Genomic DNA, 16,258 nt, shown 5'->3' on the forward strand with positions numbered 1-16,258 from the left:
ATACCAGTCACCATGCATCCATCAGGCTGCAGTGACCTTTGGCCATTGGATTGATTTTGGTCACTCCTTTGGATTTGAATTATTGATTTAGGAGGAAAAGGGTTGTCTGTCCAATAACTGGCTGTCTGAGCCATAAAGATGCCACAGGTTGTTGGATTTACAGGAAACAAGCTGATGAAATGATCAGATTTTGTATCAGAGGAGCTAGATTACAGAAATTCTCATTACACTGAGTGTTGCAATGGAGCATGTAGCTCCTGATGGAATGTGTGCTTGCTCCTTGAAGTGGCAGATTGTCTCATTGAGCCAGAAGATCATGGAGTGTTGCCTTTCCTCCTATATTAAAGCATTTATGAGGAGTACTATTGATTTTTAATCCATTGAAAAATACTTGTTCCTTTATTATTGATTTTTTTTGGCTTCTCTCTAAGTGTATGGTTTGAATTAAAAACCATGAGATGTGAGAGACAGACTCTGAGTGCACAGCAAAAGATTTTCAGCTGGAAAAAGTGTACTGTACTCAGTGTATCTCCTGAATCACCCAGCAAAACAAAAGGAGCAGGTTTCATCCTCTCCTACTGAAGCTACTCAACTGTTGTTAGTTTGAAGTTATTTTATGGAAAGGTGGAATCCATGTTCCTTGCTGGTTTTAATTTTGCCCCACAAGAGTGCACTGTTCTCCATCATCTTCAGTCAAGGCAGCAATGCTCTGCTTACTGCACATAGCAGGGAATGTGTGGAGAAGAAGGAATACTCTAAATTTAAGTCCAGGAGTAGTGTGTCTCCTTGCAAGACTATCAGGAGCCTCACAAATGCAAACTTTCTAAATTTGGGCTGTATGCAATATATGAATCTAGAAAAGGAGTTCCTAGGATCATGCCATGTTTTACAGCTTGGTTGTTCTGACCTGTTTTTAGTTAAGATGCACAGCAGAATAAGAAGAAAACCAAAATTTGTCAAATATGGCCTCTGGAAATGGAGGGAAAATTTTTGAGAGGCTCCAAAAAAGGACTTTGTCCTAAAGGAGTCAGGTGTTTTAAAAGTCTCCCTGCTCCAGTGCAGTGAGAATCACAGGTTTTTCTGGGTTGGAAGGGACCCCCAAGGATTGTGGAGTCCAACTCTCAAATGAATGGCCCCCACAGGGATTGAACCTAGACCTTGGCATTACCAGCACCCTGCTAAACCAACTGAGCCAAGTGGCAGAGGGTTCCTGCAAGCTTTTTACATTAAAACTTGCACTCAAGCTGTAATAACACATTTTTTTGGGGCACCATAACTCAATTCATGTAATCTGGAGCACATAAGGCAGTATAGTTAGCATTCCAACATCCTCTTAGCAGTTGCTTGAGATGCCATCAGGAAGAGCCAGGAAGGGAAGAACAGATGAAAATCAGGCCACAGAGGGCTGTGAGCTCCCAAAATGAGTTTGTGGCATCACTTTACCCTGCTACCACCCTCAGCACATGGTAGCTTTCACATTCAGAGTGCTCTGGGGCAACTTCTTCAGGAACACTTCTCCCCAAAAACAGAAAGGCATTTCCTGCCTCTTACTGAGTCAATGACTTGTTTGAGTGAATGGCTTGGTCTCTTCCTGCCCTTGTCCTTTGCAAGGCAAGTGTGGATGAAATTATAAAAAAAAAGACAGGGATTTGAGAAGAAGGGATTCATTTAACTGCCCTGGAGTGTGACGTAAGTAATGAGACCTTCAAGTCAGGCAAGCAGTCTCGACATTCTGAAGTGCTCCAAGCAGTTTTTCACAGCTTTAGCCAGAAGTCTCTGAGAAGAGAGGGCTTTCAGAGCTTACATAGCTTTGAAAACATACACAAATGCAATAAGGAAATATTCTTATCCAAAAGAACCTCAAGAAAAACACAAGGGATTTTAGTGGGAGGCTAAGAATAAGAAAATTGAGGTCAGAAGCCACTTTTTCAGACTTTTCTTTACAGTAATTTTTTCTTTTAAAATAACTCACTTATTTTTGTGTATTCAGTTCAACAAACCACTTCAGAAGTTTAAATCCAACTGGGCAGTAGGAGAATACTGAAGAAAGTACTTTATTGATTTGGGGTGGATTTAACTATGTGCTTTGCTGAACAAGAAAGCAAGCATTTGCTTTTTTTCCAAAGAAGAAATATACTTGTAGCACACGATCTTGTTAATGAAATTATTCACAAAATTCAGGGCTACCTGTCTATGAAGTTACTGTGAAGGTTTGCAGTGTCCCAGTGAACATGGCTGATGTTCCCAAGGTTTATGAAATGTTGAACTTTCGTTCCTCTCCAAATTTGAGGGAGTTCTCTGCACAGATTTAAAATGCAGCAAAGTGAAGGGAGTAGCTGATTTCACAGAATCTTCATTTACTGTTCCCCTGAGTCTAAATGCACAGCAAACACCATCCCCTGATGTACTAAATAACCTCTTTTAAAAGAAATTAAGATATCCTGAAGAGAGATCTTTGTGCCATGAACAGCCCTCCTAAATAATCCCTATCAGCTTCCCACATGTAAATAGACACACCAGTCAGCAGGGCAGGTTATTCACTCTTTATGTGTGTGGTGTAATTAAAAATAAACGTCTCAGGAAGGTTTTGTATGAAAAGCCATCATCCTCATATCCTACAGTGCCAGGTTTTCCTCTCAAATACAAGCCCTTGTTCCTCCTTAACTGGAGGTGAGACCCAGTCCATTTCTTACTGGGATCAAATAATAATAATTTGCAGGAAAAATTGTGGTATAACTTCATGGGTCACTATGGGTGTTGACCAGATAAATGTATTTAGCATCCATGCTGCCCTGGAGATAAAAAATTATAAGTTAATGTAGTTGGGCTGCCTGGGGAGCTCTTTCCAATGAAATAATTTTCCAAGAAAGTGAACCTGCTTTATATCCATAGACAACAGCAAACTTCTTTGCTAGAAAGAGCCCATCTTTTATTCTCTTGCAGCATCTGCTGGCCTTGAGGTACTTTTGGAATCTGATTAATCACTCAAGCTCTGGGTTCTTCAGCCATGGCTGAATGGGACTGTGTTGATGGACATTACCCATAACCTTTTCCTTCCCAGAAGTTAAACAAATATCAGATACACAATTCCAGCTTTAAAATGAAGGATTGATTGCTGGGCTGTTGGCTAAAATCATAGCTGAAGTCTCCATTGACAGTGACTGTAAAATAGTTCTAAGAGCTTAGCTTGTTATAGCTTTTTGGACCATTAAAACATCAAGAAAACGGAGTTGGAAGCTGGGCGCTACAAGATTTATTTCAAGCATTTTTCCCCCTTTCCCTCTGTTTTCAAGATGTGCTTTGGTCTTCCTATTTTGTGGTGCTCTTGACAGTATTGAGCTGGGGTTAGTGTTTGAACTCCTGGTAAAGTATAATGGTCATTTGGGCTTGCAGAAGTTGAATGCTTTTAATTAGGTCTGAAAAGAACTCTACTCCCTTTAGTTACTAGTAACAGCTTTTAAAATTTGTTCTCTGAGCTGCTGCCTGTCTTGGCAGCCTGAAACACAAACAGTGTTAGAATCAAAGGATGTAATGTCAGTGCTTTTTAGCAATATGTATGTACATAAAAATATATCTTCCTTTGAGTGGTTATTACCTTGATAGTACAGTTCTGTGCCTAGAGGATGAAGCAGCTGGTAGTAAGATATGGTGACAATAATTTTTAGGTCGTTGACTCACATCTAGCCTGGGTTAGCAACAGAGAAAGGTCATTGCCCTACCACACATTTATTCAGGCCTTTTTTGATTACCATGGCTGTCTAAAAAATAAAAATATTCAGAAAAGGAAAGCTGCAAAGGGGCATTGAAATCATTTGCTGCTCAAATAATAATAAATTAAAAATTCCTTATGTGATTTCTATAAAAATTATTCAACTGAAAAAATTTTCAAGTAAGGTGTCTTCTTCCATTAGTTTTCTATATATTTAATACTTCTTCTTTTGAATATTAAGATGATTTTCCTTGTGCTCTGCTCTTGCATGTTGCAAAAAGATAAACCAGTGTACACCACATTCCAGGGGCCTTTTGGAGTGCTGATTCTCTTCCTTGAATCCCTATGGAATAATCACATTTCAGCTTTCATCACTTTTCCACTCTCTTTTTTAGGAGAATTTGGAGAAGTGTGCAGTGGACGCCTGAAGCTGCCTTCTAAAAAGGAAATTTCAGTGGCCATCAAGACCCTGAAAGTTGGCTACACAGAGAAGCAGAGGAGGGACTTCCTGGGAGAAGCCAGCATCATGGGCCAGTTTGACCACCCCAACATCATCCGGCTGGAGGGAGTCGTCACTAAAAGTGAGAAATTCCAGCCTGAATAATTCTCTGATTTGCTGATCTGTCAAAGGAGAGCAGGAGTGAATTATGAATGAAGTCATCCAGGTTTATGCTCTGCAAAAAGCTCAATAATAACTTGGCAGGTTTAATAAACTCCAGAGTCAGGAATTGCTCCAAAAGGGCCAGGAGGCACTGGGTGATGATCTGGTAAGGAGTCGTGGAGACTGATGAGCTGAGGCTTCTTAATTGCCCTGAACTTCACTGTGTTCTGCTTTCAGCTAAGTCATTAGGTTTGTCATTAGCACTAATTAATGAACAGCCTACCTGGTACAACAACTGGTTCTAGAGAATCATTAAATAAGGCCAAACTTTTTTCCTAGATGGTTTTCATGCAGGGGAAGTACTGAATGGGATAGTCAATAAGTACCAGTACAAGGCATGTTAAAGCTCCAGAATTCCAGAATTCAAACATCTTGGTAAAAATCTCAAAGAAGTCTTGAGGATTTAATCTGTCAATAGTGAAATTAATTTTATCTCTATACTTACATATATATTTACTAAAATGCCTTTTCTAAATCTGCTTTTTGGTGCTTATGTTATGTGTTTGCTTGGGACTTTTTTTTTTTGTTAATGCATATTCTTCATCTTTGTTTATGATAGCAAATCACCCTCTCTTTTTGAGACCAAAAAAATTTAACTGAAACCTCCACGTACATGTGGTACCTTCTTGGAAAAGTAATATATTTCAACAACCCTCTTTAGCCACATTTTCTATATTTCCACTGCAGATTGAAGAGATACATTTAGCAATCAAATTTATCTACCTACATTTGTTATTAAGTGGGAGATCAATAAGCTTTTATATGAGGCAATCTTAAAAAAAAAAAAAAAAAAAAAAAGGAATGCTCCAAGGTTTTTCATGGGAGCATTGGTGCAATATTTTCTTGTTCATCCCAGAGGACCCTGCTGGCAAAGCAGCTCTTTGCCATTTCAGTGATCAGCTTGGAATCTGCTGAGGATGTTTCCTAGTCTAACTGGATGGAAACATGCCAAACACTTTGGGTTTAAGTAGATGGTTTTATTAGTTTGAAGAAAATTTTGATTTTTAATTGTGTGATTCAAAGTTTCACAAGGATAGGCATTAAAAAATTCCATAGCATGCTGCTGAAAAGTATAAGAAATGAAAACCCCACCAGAATATGTCTAAAAGTCACGAGTGAAAGGTATGTAAAACACTACATGTTATGAAGAGTCACAATTATAATAATAATAATGCCTTCTCTATGTGTGATTCATAAAATTCCATTTTGCTGATTTCAATAACAAAGAAATTATTGTCTATCTTAGGTCTCACAGCCCTATTAGGAAAGGTCTCCCTGCATAAATTGAGGTTTATCTCCTGTTTTTATAGTGACACACATTTTGTACAGTCAGAATAAGATTTTCAGTCACAAAATCACTTGAAACACCAGCATCAGCCTGCACACAGCTGAGCTAAAATCTCTCTTGTTACATTTTGTATTCCTGGAGCACTTGAGACAGTAATTTAATTGCTGTACAGGCAGGAGTTTGTGCGTTGCTCTTGAATGTGCATTACTAATAATCTCTGTACTCTGTGTGAGTGACTTTTAGTGAGTTTGCCACTCAGGTGCATTCCCAGCACTGCTGGCTGCTTTGGGGGGAAGGGGGAGGAGGTCAGGAGTGCCAGCTGCCCATCACATCCATGTGTGAGAGAGCAAACTCTGAATATTCCCAGCTGAAGCCAAAAAAAACCTCAGGGGTACAACACCCTCTGCAGATAGCTCCAGAACAGGAGCTGAGAAATCTGCTCTGGGGATATTTGTCTCCATTATACTGGGCAAAAGTATGTGCCACAAACTAAATACAATAATAATTATTTGTTTTATTGGACATTCTTCTGATAGAAGGACAAGAAGCTTGGGAGTTTGGAGGTTTTTTGTTTGTTTTTTTTTTTAAACAAATCAATCAACACATCAGGCTTCCAGCCTCACCTCCAGTGCAGAATTGTTTCTCTGCTCCACATGGATTTCTGCATTTCCCAGCTGCTGCCCTGCACTCCTGGGCACACTGTAGGCAGCAGTCTTAATAACCAGCACACGTGTTCTGCTTAGTTTACTAATAATTTACAGCAATTTGCAGCCTGCTATTCTAATAAACCTGGGCAATGCTGTTGACACAACTTGTTATCATTTATGAACGGCCAAGCTTTGATAAATGGATGCAGAGGTCTTTCTTAAAACTTCAGAGCATATGATTCTTATTATGGGCACATTTCCAGCTGCATGAGGGTGAAACCCTGCACTTAAGGCCTTTGGAGTGTGGGTGAGCAAGGCAGGAAGATGCTCCTGTAATAATTTAGAAGATATATTTCTTACTCTAATTTAAGTTCTTCTGATAAAGCCTCGTAAAATTGCCTGAGTTTGTACAGAAACCAGGCACCTGTCTCCTGGCTTCAAAGTGCAGGGCAAAGTAAATCAATTTATCATAGAAAGTTTTGGATAGCCCTGTACTTGAAAGGTCCAGCAGCATATTCTGGGTGTTACCAGAAATCCCTTTGAATTCATGGTACACACAGAGTGCAAGTTAAGTACTCTTTCTTTAACTATGTATTTCTGGCTAACAAGACTAAGTATAAATAGATTTTTTGTTTGAGCTTTTACATTGTTAGATCTCTTATCTGTATCATCTCATGTCATTCTAGATTAATATTTTGGATACAGTATTTCCTCCTGGTGAATGGATGACAGTCAATTAATTAGTCATTAGTGTGACTCCCACAGTATAACACATCATTTGTACCACAAAAAGAAGATATTTGAACCCATTAATTCATAATGTTCTTCTTGTATTAAACTCATTCTTTGAAATTGGTATTTCTCTTTCAAGATTTCTGTTTGGTAGAAGCTGTATTTTTTGAAAAGCAAACAGAAAAAAGAAGTTGTTACCATTGACTTGGCTTTTTAAATGGCTTTCTTGTTCTTAATTAAGCTGGGTACCTTTTTCAAGCCTCATGCTGTTCAATTTTAAAAGCTAAAATTTCACCATGCCCACTATACAGTATGCAGGCCTTAGTCCTACTTTTATGGTCAGATGCCTTCCTGTATTTTATGTGCAATAATAATTCATCTCCTTAAATGACTCCATGGTCTTACCCAGTTTTCTCTCTACCACAAAGAGAAAATAAGCAAAGCATTAGTAAATATTATGAAATAATAAAATCCATATGATGGCAAAATTAGCAGGGCAATGACCTTGGTCTGAAAACTTCCCTGTCATCACAGGAATTTTTACATTACTTTCTCTCCAGCTTGGCAGAGCTGCATAGAGAATCTTGGTTGTGTCACAAAATGCCCTAGGGTGGAAGGAATGGTTTCAAAAACTGATATGAATATATCTGGATGAGTTTTGGGGGAACAAAAAGGCTTTTCCAGGGCTGTTTTCTTAGAGTTTGCCAGTGCCTCGTGGGTGCAGCATGTTCAGGTCTCAGCTGTGTCCCAAATTTGTGCTGTCAGGAATCCCAGCACAGAGATAAGGAGTGCCTGGAAGGAGGGAATGCCCATCTTACAGCTCTGCTTCTCTTTCCTGTGTTTCACTGTGCACTTTCCTTTCCATCTGTATCTGTGCCCAGCCTCAGTTTGCCCATACATCTTTTGCTTCCTATGTCAATCTAAAGGAATAATGTAAAAATTCTCCTTGGGGTTAGGAAGATTTGGACATATTCCTAAAATGCTTAGGTTTGCTGATTGTGTTCTAATGTGTTCCTTTGAAAAGCCTGACCCCTGTGCTCTATTTTCAGGTAAACCAGTTATGATTGTTACTGAATATATGGAAAATGGTTCCTTGGACAGCTTCCTACGAGTAAGTGCAACAGGAAATTAAATGGGGCAGAAGTGACTCTTGTTCTGGACTTGTTAGGGGTCTTCTGCCACTCTGATTCATCAGCAGCTCTTGTTGCTTGATATTTCTTTATTTTCATTTGGGTTTGTGAGTATCATGATGTGCTCAGAAAGCCACTTAGGGATCTGCTGGTCCATTTGCAGTAAGCATTATTCCAAAATTAAGGCAATTTTGGTTGCATTAATGTGTCATATCTATTAAAAATGAACAAAACAAAGCAACATTCTTGCACACAAAAAGAACTGTTTTTCTGGAGGCTAAATTATGACTGTAATGCAGTCTGTATGCCTATTGGTTGGCATCCTCTATTTCTAAGCAGGAGATTTTCAAAATGAATGGATTTGTGGAAATTTTATCAGTAATGAAAAGTTGAGAGAATAGCCCCATACCTGAGGATGCTAGAAATGTTTAGCTAGCAACGTTTGCTGGCCTGTTTTCTTTTTCCAACCTTAGACACACTAATGCTGTGGCTGATTTATCTTTGTTTTCTGTCAAAGTTGGTAGCGAGCCTAAAAAAATTCAAACGCTCCCTGCATCACCAAGATTTACTTGTGGCAAAACAAGGAGTGTAGGAGAAGTGAAATCCCATCTGAGGGGAAACACTGGTTTAATTTTAATTTGTTAGGGCAAACTCAGCTTTGGCTGGGAGACTGCTTTGGTTCTGCCACGGTTGAATGACATTATCCCCCAAATTCATAACATTGAACTAGACATTTAACCCCAAAAGGGGATAGATTGTCAACCTTAGTTTCTCTATGTACTATATATGTTATGGTGTCCACTGGAGCGTGTAAAATGCATATAAATAATGTGTCAGGATAGCTGAATGAAATATCTCTGTACTGAACTATATATATTTTGTTTAGACTTGAAATCCTTGAAGAGAGCCCTGAGGAAGGGAGAATAATTTCTGACTGCACAGAACAGTTGTTCAGCTTGTTCTTTCATTTTACTGTGATTTTTTTTTTTTTGTTTTATTACTGTAATGTGGAGACATAGATAAGAACCTTGTGGCTCATTAATATCACAGGCAACTCAGGGCCTATAACCTTTTTATAAATGCCTTTTGGAACTACTTAGTTTGCTTTCCCCATTGCCATTGAAAGGCTCTCTGAGCATCTGATTCTGTTAGAAACCTTCTGGTTTTTAGCTAAATCTTTTCCAGAGTCTATATAAAATTCTCTTGTGTTGGCTCTGATTAAAAAGGGACAGACAACTGCTAAGAATCTTTTAAAATATTAATTTCTTCATGAAGGGCAATTCTGAGAGACTCTTTAAGTATCCACTGTGTCATATATTTGTCTAATGTTTCCAGTGCTAATATCACCCCCAAGTACACTAACCAAAAATGAAAAATGGATGCAATCAGTCTGGCAGACTGATTCATGTCAGATCACCTCATGTGACAGAGCCAGCTCCCTTGTATTTAATAAAATTCCAGAAGCAGCAGCACGAGGAGCTGGAGAGCTGCCCATGAGGTTACATTTACAGCACTGGGGAATTCATCTGAAAGCTGCACTACAGCAAATGCTGTCCTATTGTCTATATATCCATATATCAATATCAAAAGTAGATGCTAGCAAACAGGATTAGTAAAAGTTGGGAGATTTGAATTATGCTCAGAAGTAGATGGTTAGAAATATATCCAACTAATGGTTTCTAGGCTAAGTCATAATGTGTTTCAGTAATTTTTGAATTTTTGAAATAAGTTTAAAACTAACAGAATTTGAAAGCTGCTGACTCGGATCAGCATTTGCTTTTGTTAAATGAATTTCTTGTGTAATAGAAAACTTTCATTAGGCCATTGGGGAAGGCTTGGATTTTCACTAGAAAATCCTGTGGCCTTGCAGGGAAGTTGGACATCTGTTTCTGTAATGTTCTGACACTCCAGTCTCAGGAGCACACACGACTTAGATTTATGTGCTGCTTTCACACGTGCCCCATCTAGGAAATTAAAACTCTGATGACAGCAAGAAGGGGAAAAATGAAGTTTTTTCTGAATTGCAAATCTGTCCCCTTCCCTCAGCTGATTGGGAGACCAACATGTGGCATTTAAATCACAACGCCTGACTCACGAGCTCTTCATCTGAGGAGCTTCCAGGCTGTTTATGAAAAAATCTGTGCAAGGAGGAACATGAGCAATGCCTGAGATGACATTTCCAATGTTTTGCAGAAGCATGATGCCCAGTTCACAGTCATCCAGCTGGTGGGCATGCTTCGAGGGATTGCATCTGGCATGAAGTACCTGTCGGATATGGGTTACGTCCATCGGGATTTAGCCGCTCGTAACATCCTCATCAACAGCAACCTGGTCTGCAAAGTCTCAGATTTTGGTCTCTCTCGTGTACTGGAGGATGACCCAGAAGCTGCTTACACCACAAGGGTGAGTTCCTGTGTTCCTTTACCTTTTTTAAATTCTTGTTGGGTGTGGCAAAGACTGAAATCTGATGGAAATCTGAAATCTGGGGCTGTGTTGCAGAGGGCAGTCAGTCCTGTCTGCCCAGAGATGTTCAGTAAACCAGGAGCTCATCACAGTTATTTTAAATTCATGTCCTGGAGAAAATAGAAAATTTCCATACGAAAAGTATGGTTTGTGTTGCTAGATTACTTTCCTTAGACTATGCAAAATTCTTGGCTCCGTTTCTTTCTCCTGGCTGTGTAAGGGAGTGAATATTACAATTAAAGCCTGAGTTCTTTTGGCACACAATAATTTAAGCCTTCATGTGTGCTTTGAGAAGTTTTAGTTACTGCTGATTTAGCTCCCACACAGTAAAAAAAAAATCGTACCCATCAAATTTTTGTGTGTTTTCTAGCATGATATGACATATGTCTGACTGGGGTGTACTGCAATCACTGTTCTTCAAGGAGTGTCATTTATACCTGCTCTTGTACCCCTAACTGAGTAAAACAAAAAATGCATGTCTGATTATGACCCTGAATAACATTTCCCTTTTTTTGTGGAAGCCTTCAGCTTTATGTATATATGTGTGTTACACTTGGATATCTGGTTGCTCATTTTAATGCTATTTAAAGTAGATTTTGTTAGCTTTACAAAAAGTGACATTAACATCCAGTATCTTAGTCAAGTATAATTTTCATTGCTCACAGTAATCACCTCATCTTCACTGTACAAACCAGATGACAATGCATCAGCATAAGCTTAATGTGGGTTTTCTAAGGTTTCTTTCATTCCTGAACACTGAAAGGAGCAATCAATAATTTTAGTAGTTTACATGCTGCCTTTTTCATGATTGAAATAAAATAACATATGAGAAATGAGTAAAGAAATGACAGATTTCTTTCACATTATATACACATACATTAATAGATACACTTATCATACTTTCAAAACTTACCAGGCATAAAGACTATATTCTTTACTTGACCTTTCAGTGTTTTCTTTGCCCTCTGATAAACTTCGCCATGGAGTTAGAAATACGCAATATATATCACTTTAGAAAACTGTCTGCAGAGGTCTGGCATGGTTAATATGAAGAGACATTAGCAGGAGAAAGCAGTGCTCATTCTCAGTAGTGTTACAGCCCTAATAAATAAATATAACAATAATAACAATAATAACAATAATAATAATAATAATAATAATAATAATAATAATAATAATAATAATAAGGTGTATTGCTGTGTCAGACACTTGTTTGCTCTCTTCTTAAAACCAGGCTGAAAATGAAGCATTGGATGAAGCTGTCACATCAGTGACATGTCTGTGGGTGGCTTGGACAAATCAGGCTGCACAAGTTGTCAGTGTTTTCAGCCAGTGTTCTGTGTGAATTTCCTCTTCCTCTCCCCCTGCCACCTATTTTATGAGTCTACCTGCCTGTTTGCAATTAGATAGTGAAATCAGATAGAAAGAAGCTATCTTGTGAAGTGTAATCATCTGTGTTCAGTAAACTCCATCTGGCGTTTATGGTGTGTGTGCAAACTGCTGCAGGAAGATGCTCAGATAATTAAAACCTTCAAATGCAACTTAGGACAAATCTAATTTTTTTTTCAAGAGTTGTTGCTGTGAATATACCTGTGCCACATGTTGGCTCTGAGAGAAGAACAAGGCTATTTGACATTCATCTTTTTTGCTCACATTTCCCTTTGAAGTGAGTCTTATGTTGATGTCAGGGGAGTGTTTCCAGGTGGGATGTTTGATCCCCAGCTGAAAAAAAGGGGGATCACAGATGTGAAACAGAGCTTCACCACTGGCAGAGAGATGAACAGTTCGTGTTCCTGCTGCTTGGATATTTCACAAAACACAGGACCATTTCCTAGGCTTAGCACATTTTGCAACCACTAATTTTCGGACAAAAATAGTGCCACTTTTTAAAAATAATGGCATTATCTCAAACTATTTCATGCCTAAAAATGGCATTGTCCCAAACTATTTAATGTCTTTAAGACTATAGGATGACAAGATATTTTAAAAAGCAACAAAAAAATCTAAATTATTACTCAAATTTCAAACATTACAGAGTGTGTATTACATTGATGTCCTCCTGTCCTCCAGCTCTTCCTACTCCCAGTTGTCCATTTAGTATCAGTGGTGCTAGGAAATTTATACAGTTAGCTGCAAAGATGGATGCTTTCTCTATTTAGGCTCCTTATCTACCCCTATTTTCCACCTGTAAATGTCAAAGCCTGAGAATGATTCCAGTGCTTTAATTCATAATTGCAAGTCAGGATTGATCTACCCCCAAGAATCCCAGCCAGGCTTTCAGTACTCACCACTGCCTGGGTGAAATTTTATGTTGTGCTGTTCTCAGAAGCCATGTAAGAAGCTTTGCATAAAGGCTATGAACATGTCTCCTTTTATACATCAATAATTTATGTATTCTTTTATATATCAATGCATAATCTGTGATATTCATGCTATTGTACCAGAGGCCTGAAGGACAATGCAAAGATCACAAGTGCACATGTGAATTACAGGGAATCAGGAGTTGTAAGGAACTTTCCTACCTGACAGGGTCATTTTTTTACCTCCTGAATTATTGTCACTGCCTTGATACCACAAAAGGCCTTTGGCAGCCTGAGGTCTGCCTGCTTACAAAAGCAGAAGCCAGCATGTAACTCAGGCTGACTGAATGTTTGGATTTTTTAATTTTTTCACAGAGCCTTTGTGCCTGAGGGGATGTGCTGTAATTATCCACATTCCCCATATCTGTTCACTTTGAGATTGTATTAAAATTGTCATTTTCAAATGGATCCAGTTTATCCTTATTATTTTTCAGATGTCTGTATGACAAGTGGGTGGACTAATGACACACTATGAAATGGAAGTGAATTTAAGCCATCCCAGTTGTGGAGGGACTGTAATTATGTCTCTCAAAGACAATATTTGGGTAATCTGTAGATGAACTTTGACTATTTAAGCACATAGATACATCCCCAGTATTCATGGCATTTTAATGTTAACGCAGCCCATGCTGGACAGAAATCAGTTGTATTTCCCTATATGTGCAAAATCACAGTCATGCAGTCTGAATGTATTGAAGGGTGTGGTAGAAAAAGGAAACAAAAGCCCATAAATTCTCTTTCCCCAAAGCCCAGAGGAGAGGAACAGTGCTCTGTCATCACTGACTACTCAAGGAGGAGATGATTTCAATATAAAAAATGCATTAGTAAGGGACTGACAAGCAGCATCAGATAATGTCAGGTGTGTAAAAAGGTAAAACTGGCTCATCTCACTCACATGAATCTCTCTTGTTCTGTGCCATTAAGACATCTCCTGGCCTCTCCTAAGTCCTGGTATAATGAATGAATATCAGGCTTTTACTTTCAGCTTTTTCTGCAAACTCCTTCTAGTAATTCAGTTAGAATCCATTTTTCTTGATCACTCCTCCCCAGGCCTGTGGCTTAGGTGCCTGTGGCTGTCACCCTGTAGCAGATTATAAATCAGAATATTGGAATGGGTTCTGAAGCCCTGGAAACAGCTGCCTTGTGCTGGAGTGCCAGACGTGCTCGAAATAAATTGAGGACTTCATTGACTTTAGATGAATTATATTGGAGAGACAGATACTGCAAGAATAGCAGCTCCATCTACAGAAGGTAAAACTTTTGGTTACTGCTGGCTCGCTGATTTCCAGCCCTGAGAGAGATTCTCTGACCCAGAGTGCCTGCAATAACAAACTCCTACAATTTCCAACACCAAAGCTGTCTTTCTACTTAAGTTTGGGGAGCTGAGCTTTATGGTGAACATGCTCTTAAAGGGAGACCATGACAAAAATATATGAAAACTGTACTTATCTTCAGAAAATAATCAGTAAATATATTGCTGTTCTTGTTCTTAAACTATTACAAGAAAAGAGTCAGCAAAATCCCTTTTTAAAAATAATTATGACATTTTTGTGACACATTGGGGAGCAGAAGAGCAAAATTACACTTTTAGACTCTGTTCACTGGCAGTTGATTTCTTTTTATAACTGCATTTTAATTAATATTTTAAAGTTATTTATGGCAATGCTATGTGCATCTGCAGGTTTGTATAGGATTACAGCTGAGACTTAGCAGAGAGAATTTGAAAGCCAATGACTCACACTCATTGCAGTAAGGATCTGGGGTTGATGCACCTTCCTTTTTCAGTAAAGCAAAGCCAGAAATTGTTTCATTGAGTTTCTAATCTTTCTGCAATAAAGCAGTCCCAAAATGTGAGGAGACTAATTAATGTCTTGTTTTGTTTTTGTTTGTTTGTTTGTTTGTTTGTTTTTTGGTAGAAGTGTTTCTCCAATTTCATAGATAACTTTTTACATAAGATTATAAAGACCTTCTATCCAATATGAAATTCCTGCCCTTGTCTAGTGGGAGATGTCTGATTCTCTTTGTGGTGGTGGGGTCTTTGTTGATGTAAATTTAGGATGTGGCTTTCCCCCAGGATTCATGTTCTTTACTGAAATCCAGGGCTCACTTCTAGCATAGAAAACAGAGAGATTGATTTCTTTATCAGCCTCACATCTAAAACTGTAAGTGGATTTCTTGTGAAAACACGAGGCTACAGGAGAGCTTTCCTTGTTTCTTGGCTGGGCCCTGGACTCTCTGAGGGCCCCTGGACACTTGTAAAGGGGGCTTATTAATTGAGTATGAGAAAAACAGTCATTTTTATGTTCTTGGTACTGTTCTGGAGCAGCACTGGGAATTGTGAATAAAGTTATAAAGCATGGAAAATACAATGTACTTTTTGTGACTAAAGACCATCATCCAACAGATTAAATTTTCAAGAGAGAGAGATCAGGTTCTTCAGTGATAAAACAGTGGTTTCAAACACTCCAGTTTATCTTCTGTGTCCTCTTTTTCCTGTGGAAATGTGGTTTTCACCTGATTTTAGGGGTTGTGTGTGAAATAAAGGTTTGTCTTTTGGTAGGGAGCTCTGCTAGACAGAATGGGATCCATGAAAACCATATGCCAAGGCAATCCCCTCCCTGACCTTTGCCAAGCCTCTAAGCCCTGATCCAGGGACAGTTTGGAGGCCTGAATTGCAGTCTGAGTCAGGACTGCCTGTGTTGTTTATTCTTAATTTAATTTATGCAATATTAGCCATGAAAATGAAGATACTTCAACATAGTTAGACTGTACTTAGGTTTCTAATTAACACTAATGCCTGCATTTCTATTGTTAATAAAGCTGGTGATTGTACAGCTACCCTCAGTGCAGACACAGTTTCTGGGAGTGCAGGCAAAGCAGTAGAATATTTAATTTTTTATTCTTTGCTGGTTACTCAGTGGAAGTCAGAGCACTCTCTTCCCACAGAGGTGGATGTGAGGAGAGGTGTGTGACTGGAGTATAATGGAGGTGTCAGAAGCACTGCAAAGAGCTGGTCTGGTGTGAAATCTTCAGAATATATTCTGTACACGTTGTGCATAGCTGGAAATAACTTTAAACTCTCACAGTTTTCTGTACTAAAACACATTCACTCCAGAATTTCCTTCAGTAACAAGTTTTGCACTGCTATCATTTGGAACTTCATTTTTCTCATGTGTGACTCTCAAAAAACTCTGTCAAAGCTGGCATCACCAGGAATTGTCTCTTTCCTCTAATTCTCACCTTTTAGAAATTCAGCCTGAGGTTCCTT

The 16,258-nt window shown here is 38.7% G+C and overlaps 1 protein-coding gene across 4 annotated transcripts in view; it reads left to right on the plus strand.

Annotated features, from left to right (window-relative positions):
- Window positions 1-16,258, plus strand: part of EPHA3 (EPH receptor A3) — a 176,508-nt gene that overhangs the window by 140,264 nt on the left and 19,986 nt on the right. For all 4 annotated transcript variants that reach the window (XM_059871604.1, XM_059871610.1, XM_059871617.1 and 1 more), the window contains exons 11-13: window positions 4,105-4,290; window positions 8,087-8,148; window positions 10,361-10,570. In XM_059871604.1, coding sequence (XP_059727587.1) covers window positions 4,105-4,290; window positions 8,087-8,148; window positions 10,361-10,570 — 458 coding nt within the window. The remainder of the gene's footprint in view (window positions 1-4,104; window positions 4,291-8,086; window positions 8,149-10,360; window positions 10,571-16,258) is intronic.

This window comes from Haemorhous mexicanus, chromosome 2 (assembly GCF_027477595.1).
Source record: "Haemorhous mexicanus isolate bHaeMex1 chromosome 2, bHaeMex1.pri, whole genome shotgun sequence".
NCBI classification, from domain to species: domain Eukaryota; kingdom Metazoa; phylum Chordata; class Aves; order Passeriformes; family Fringillidae; genus Haemorhous; species Haemorhous mexicanus.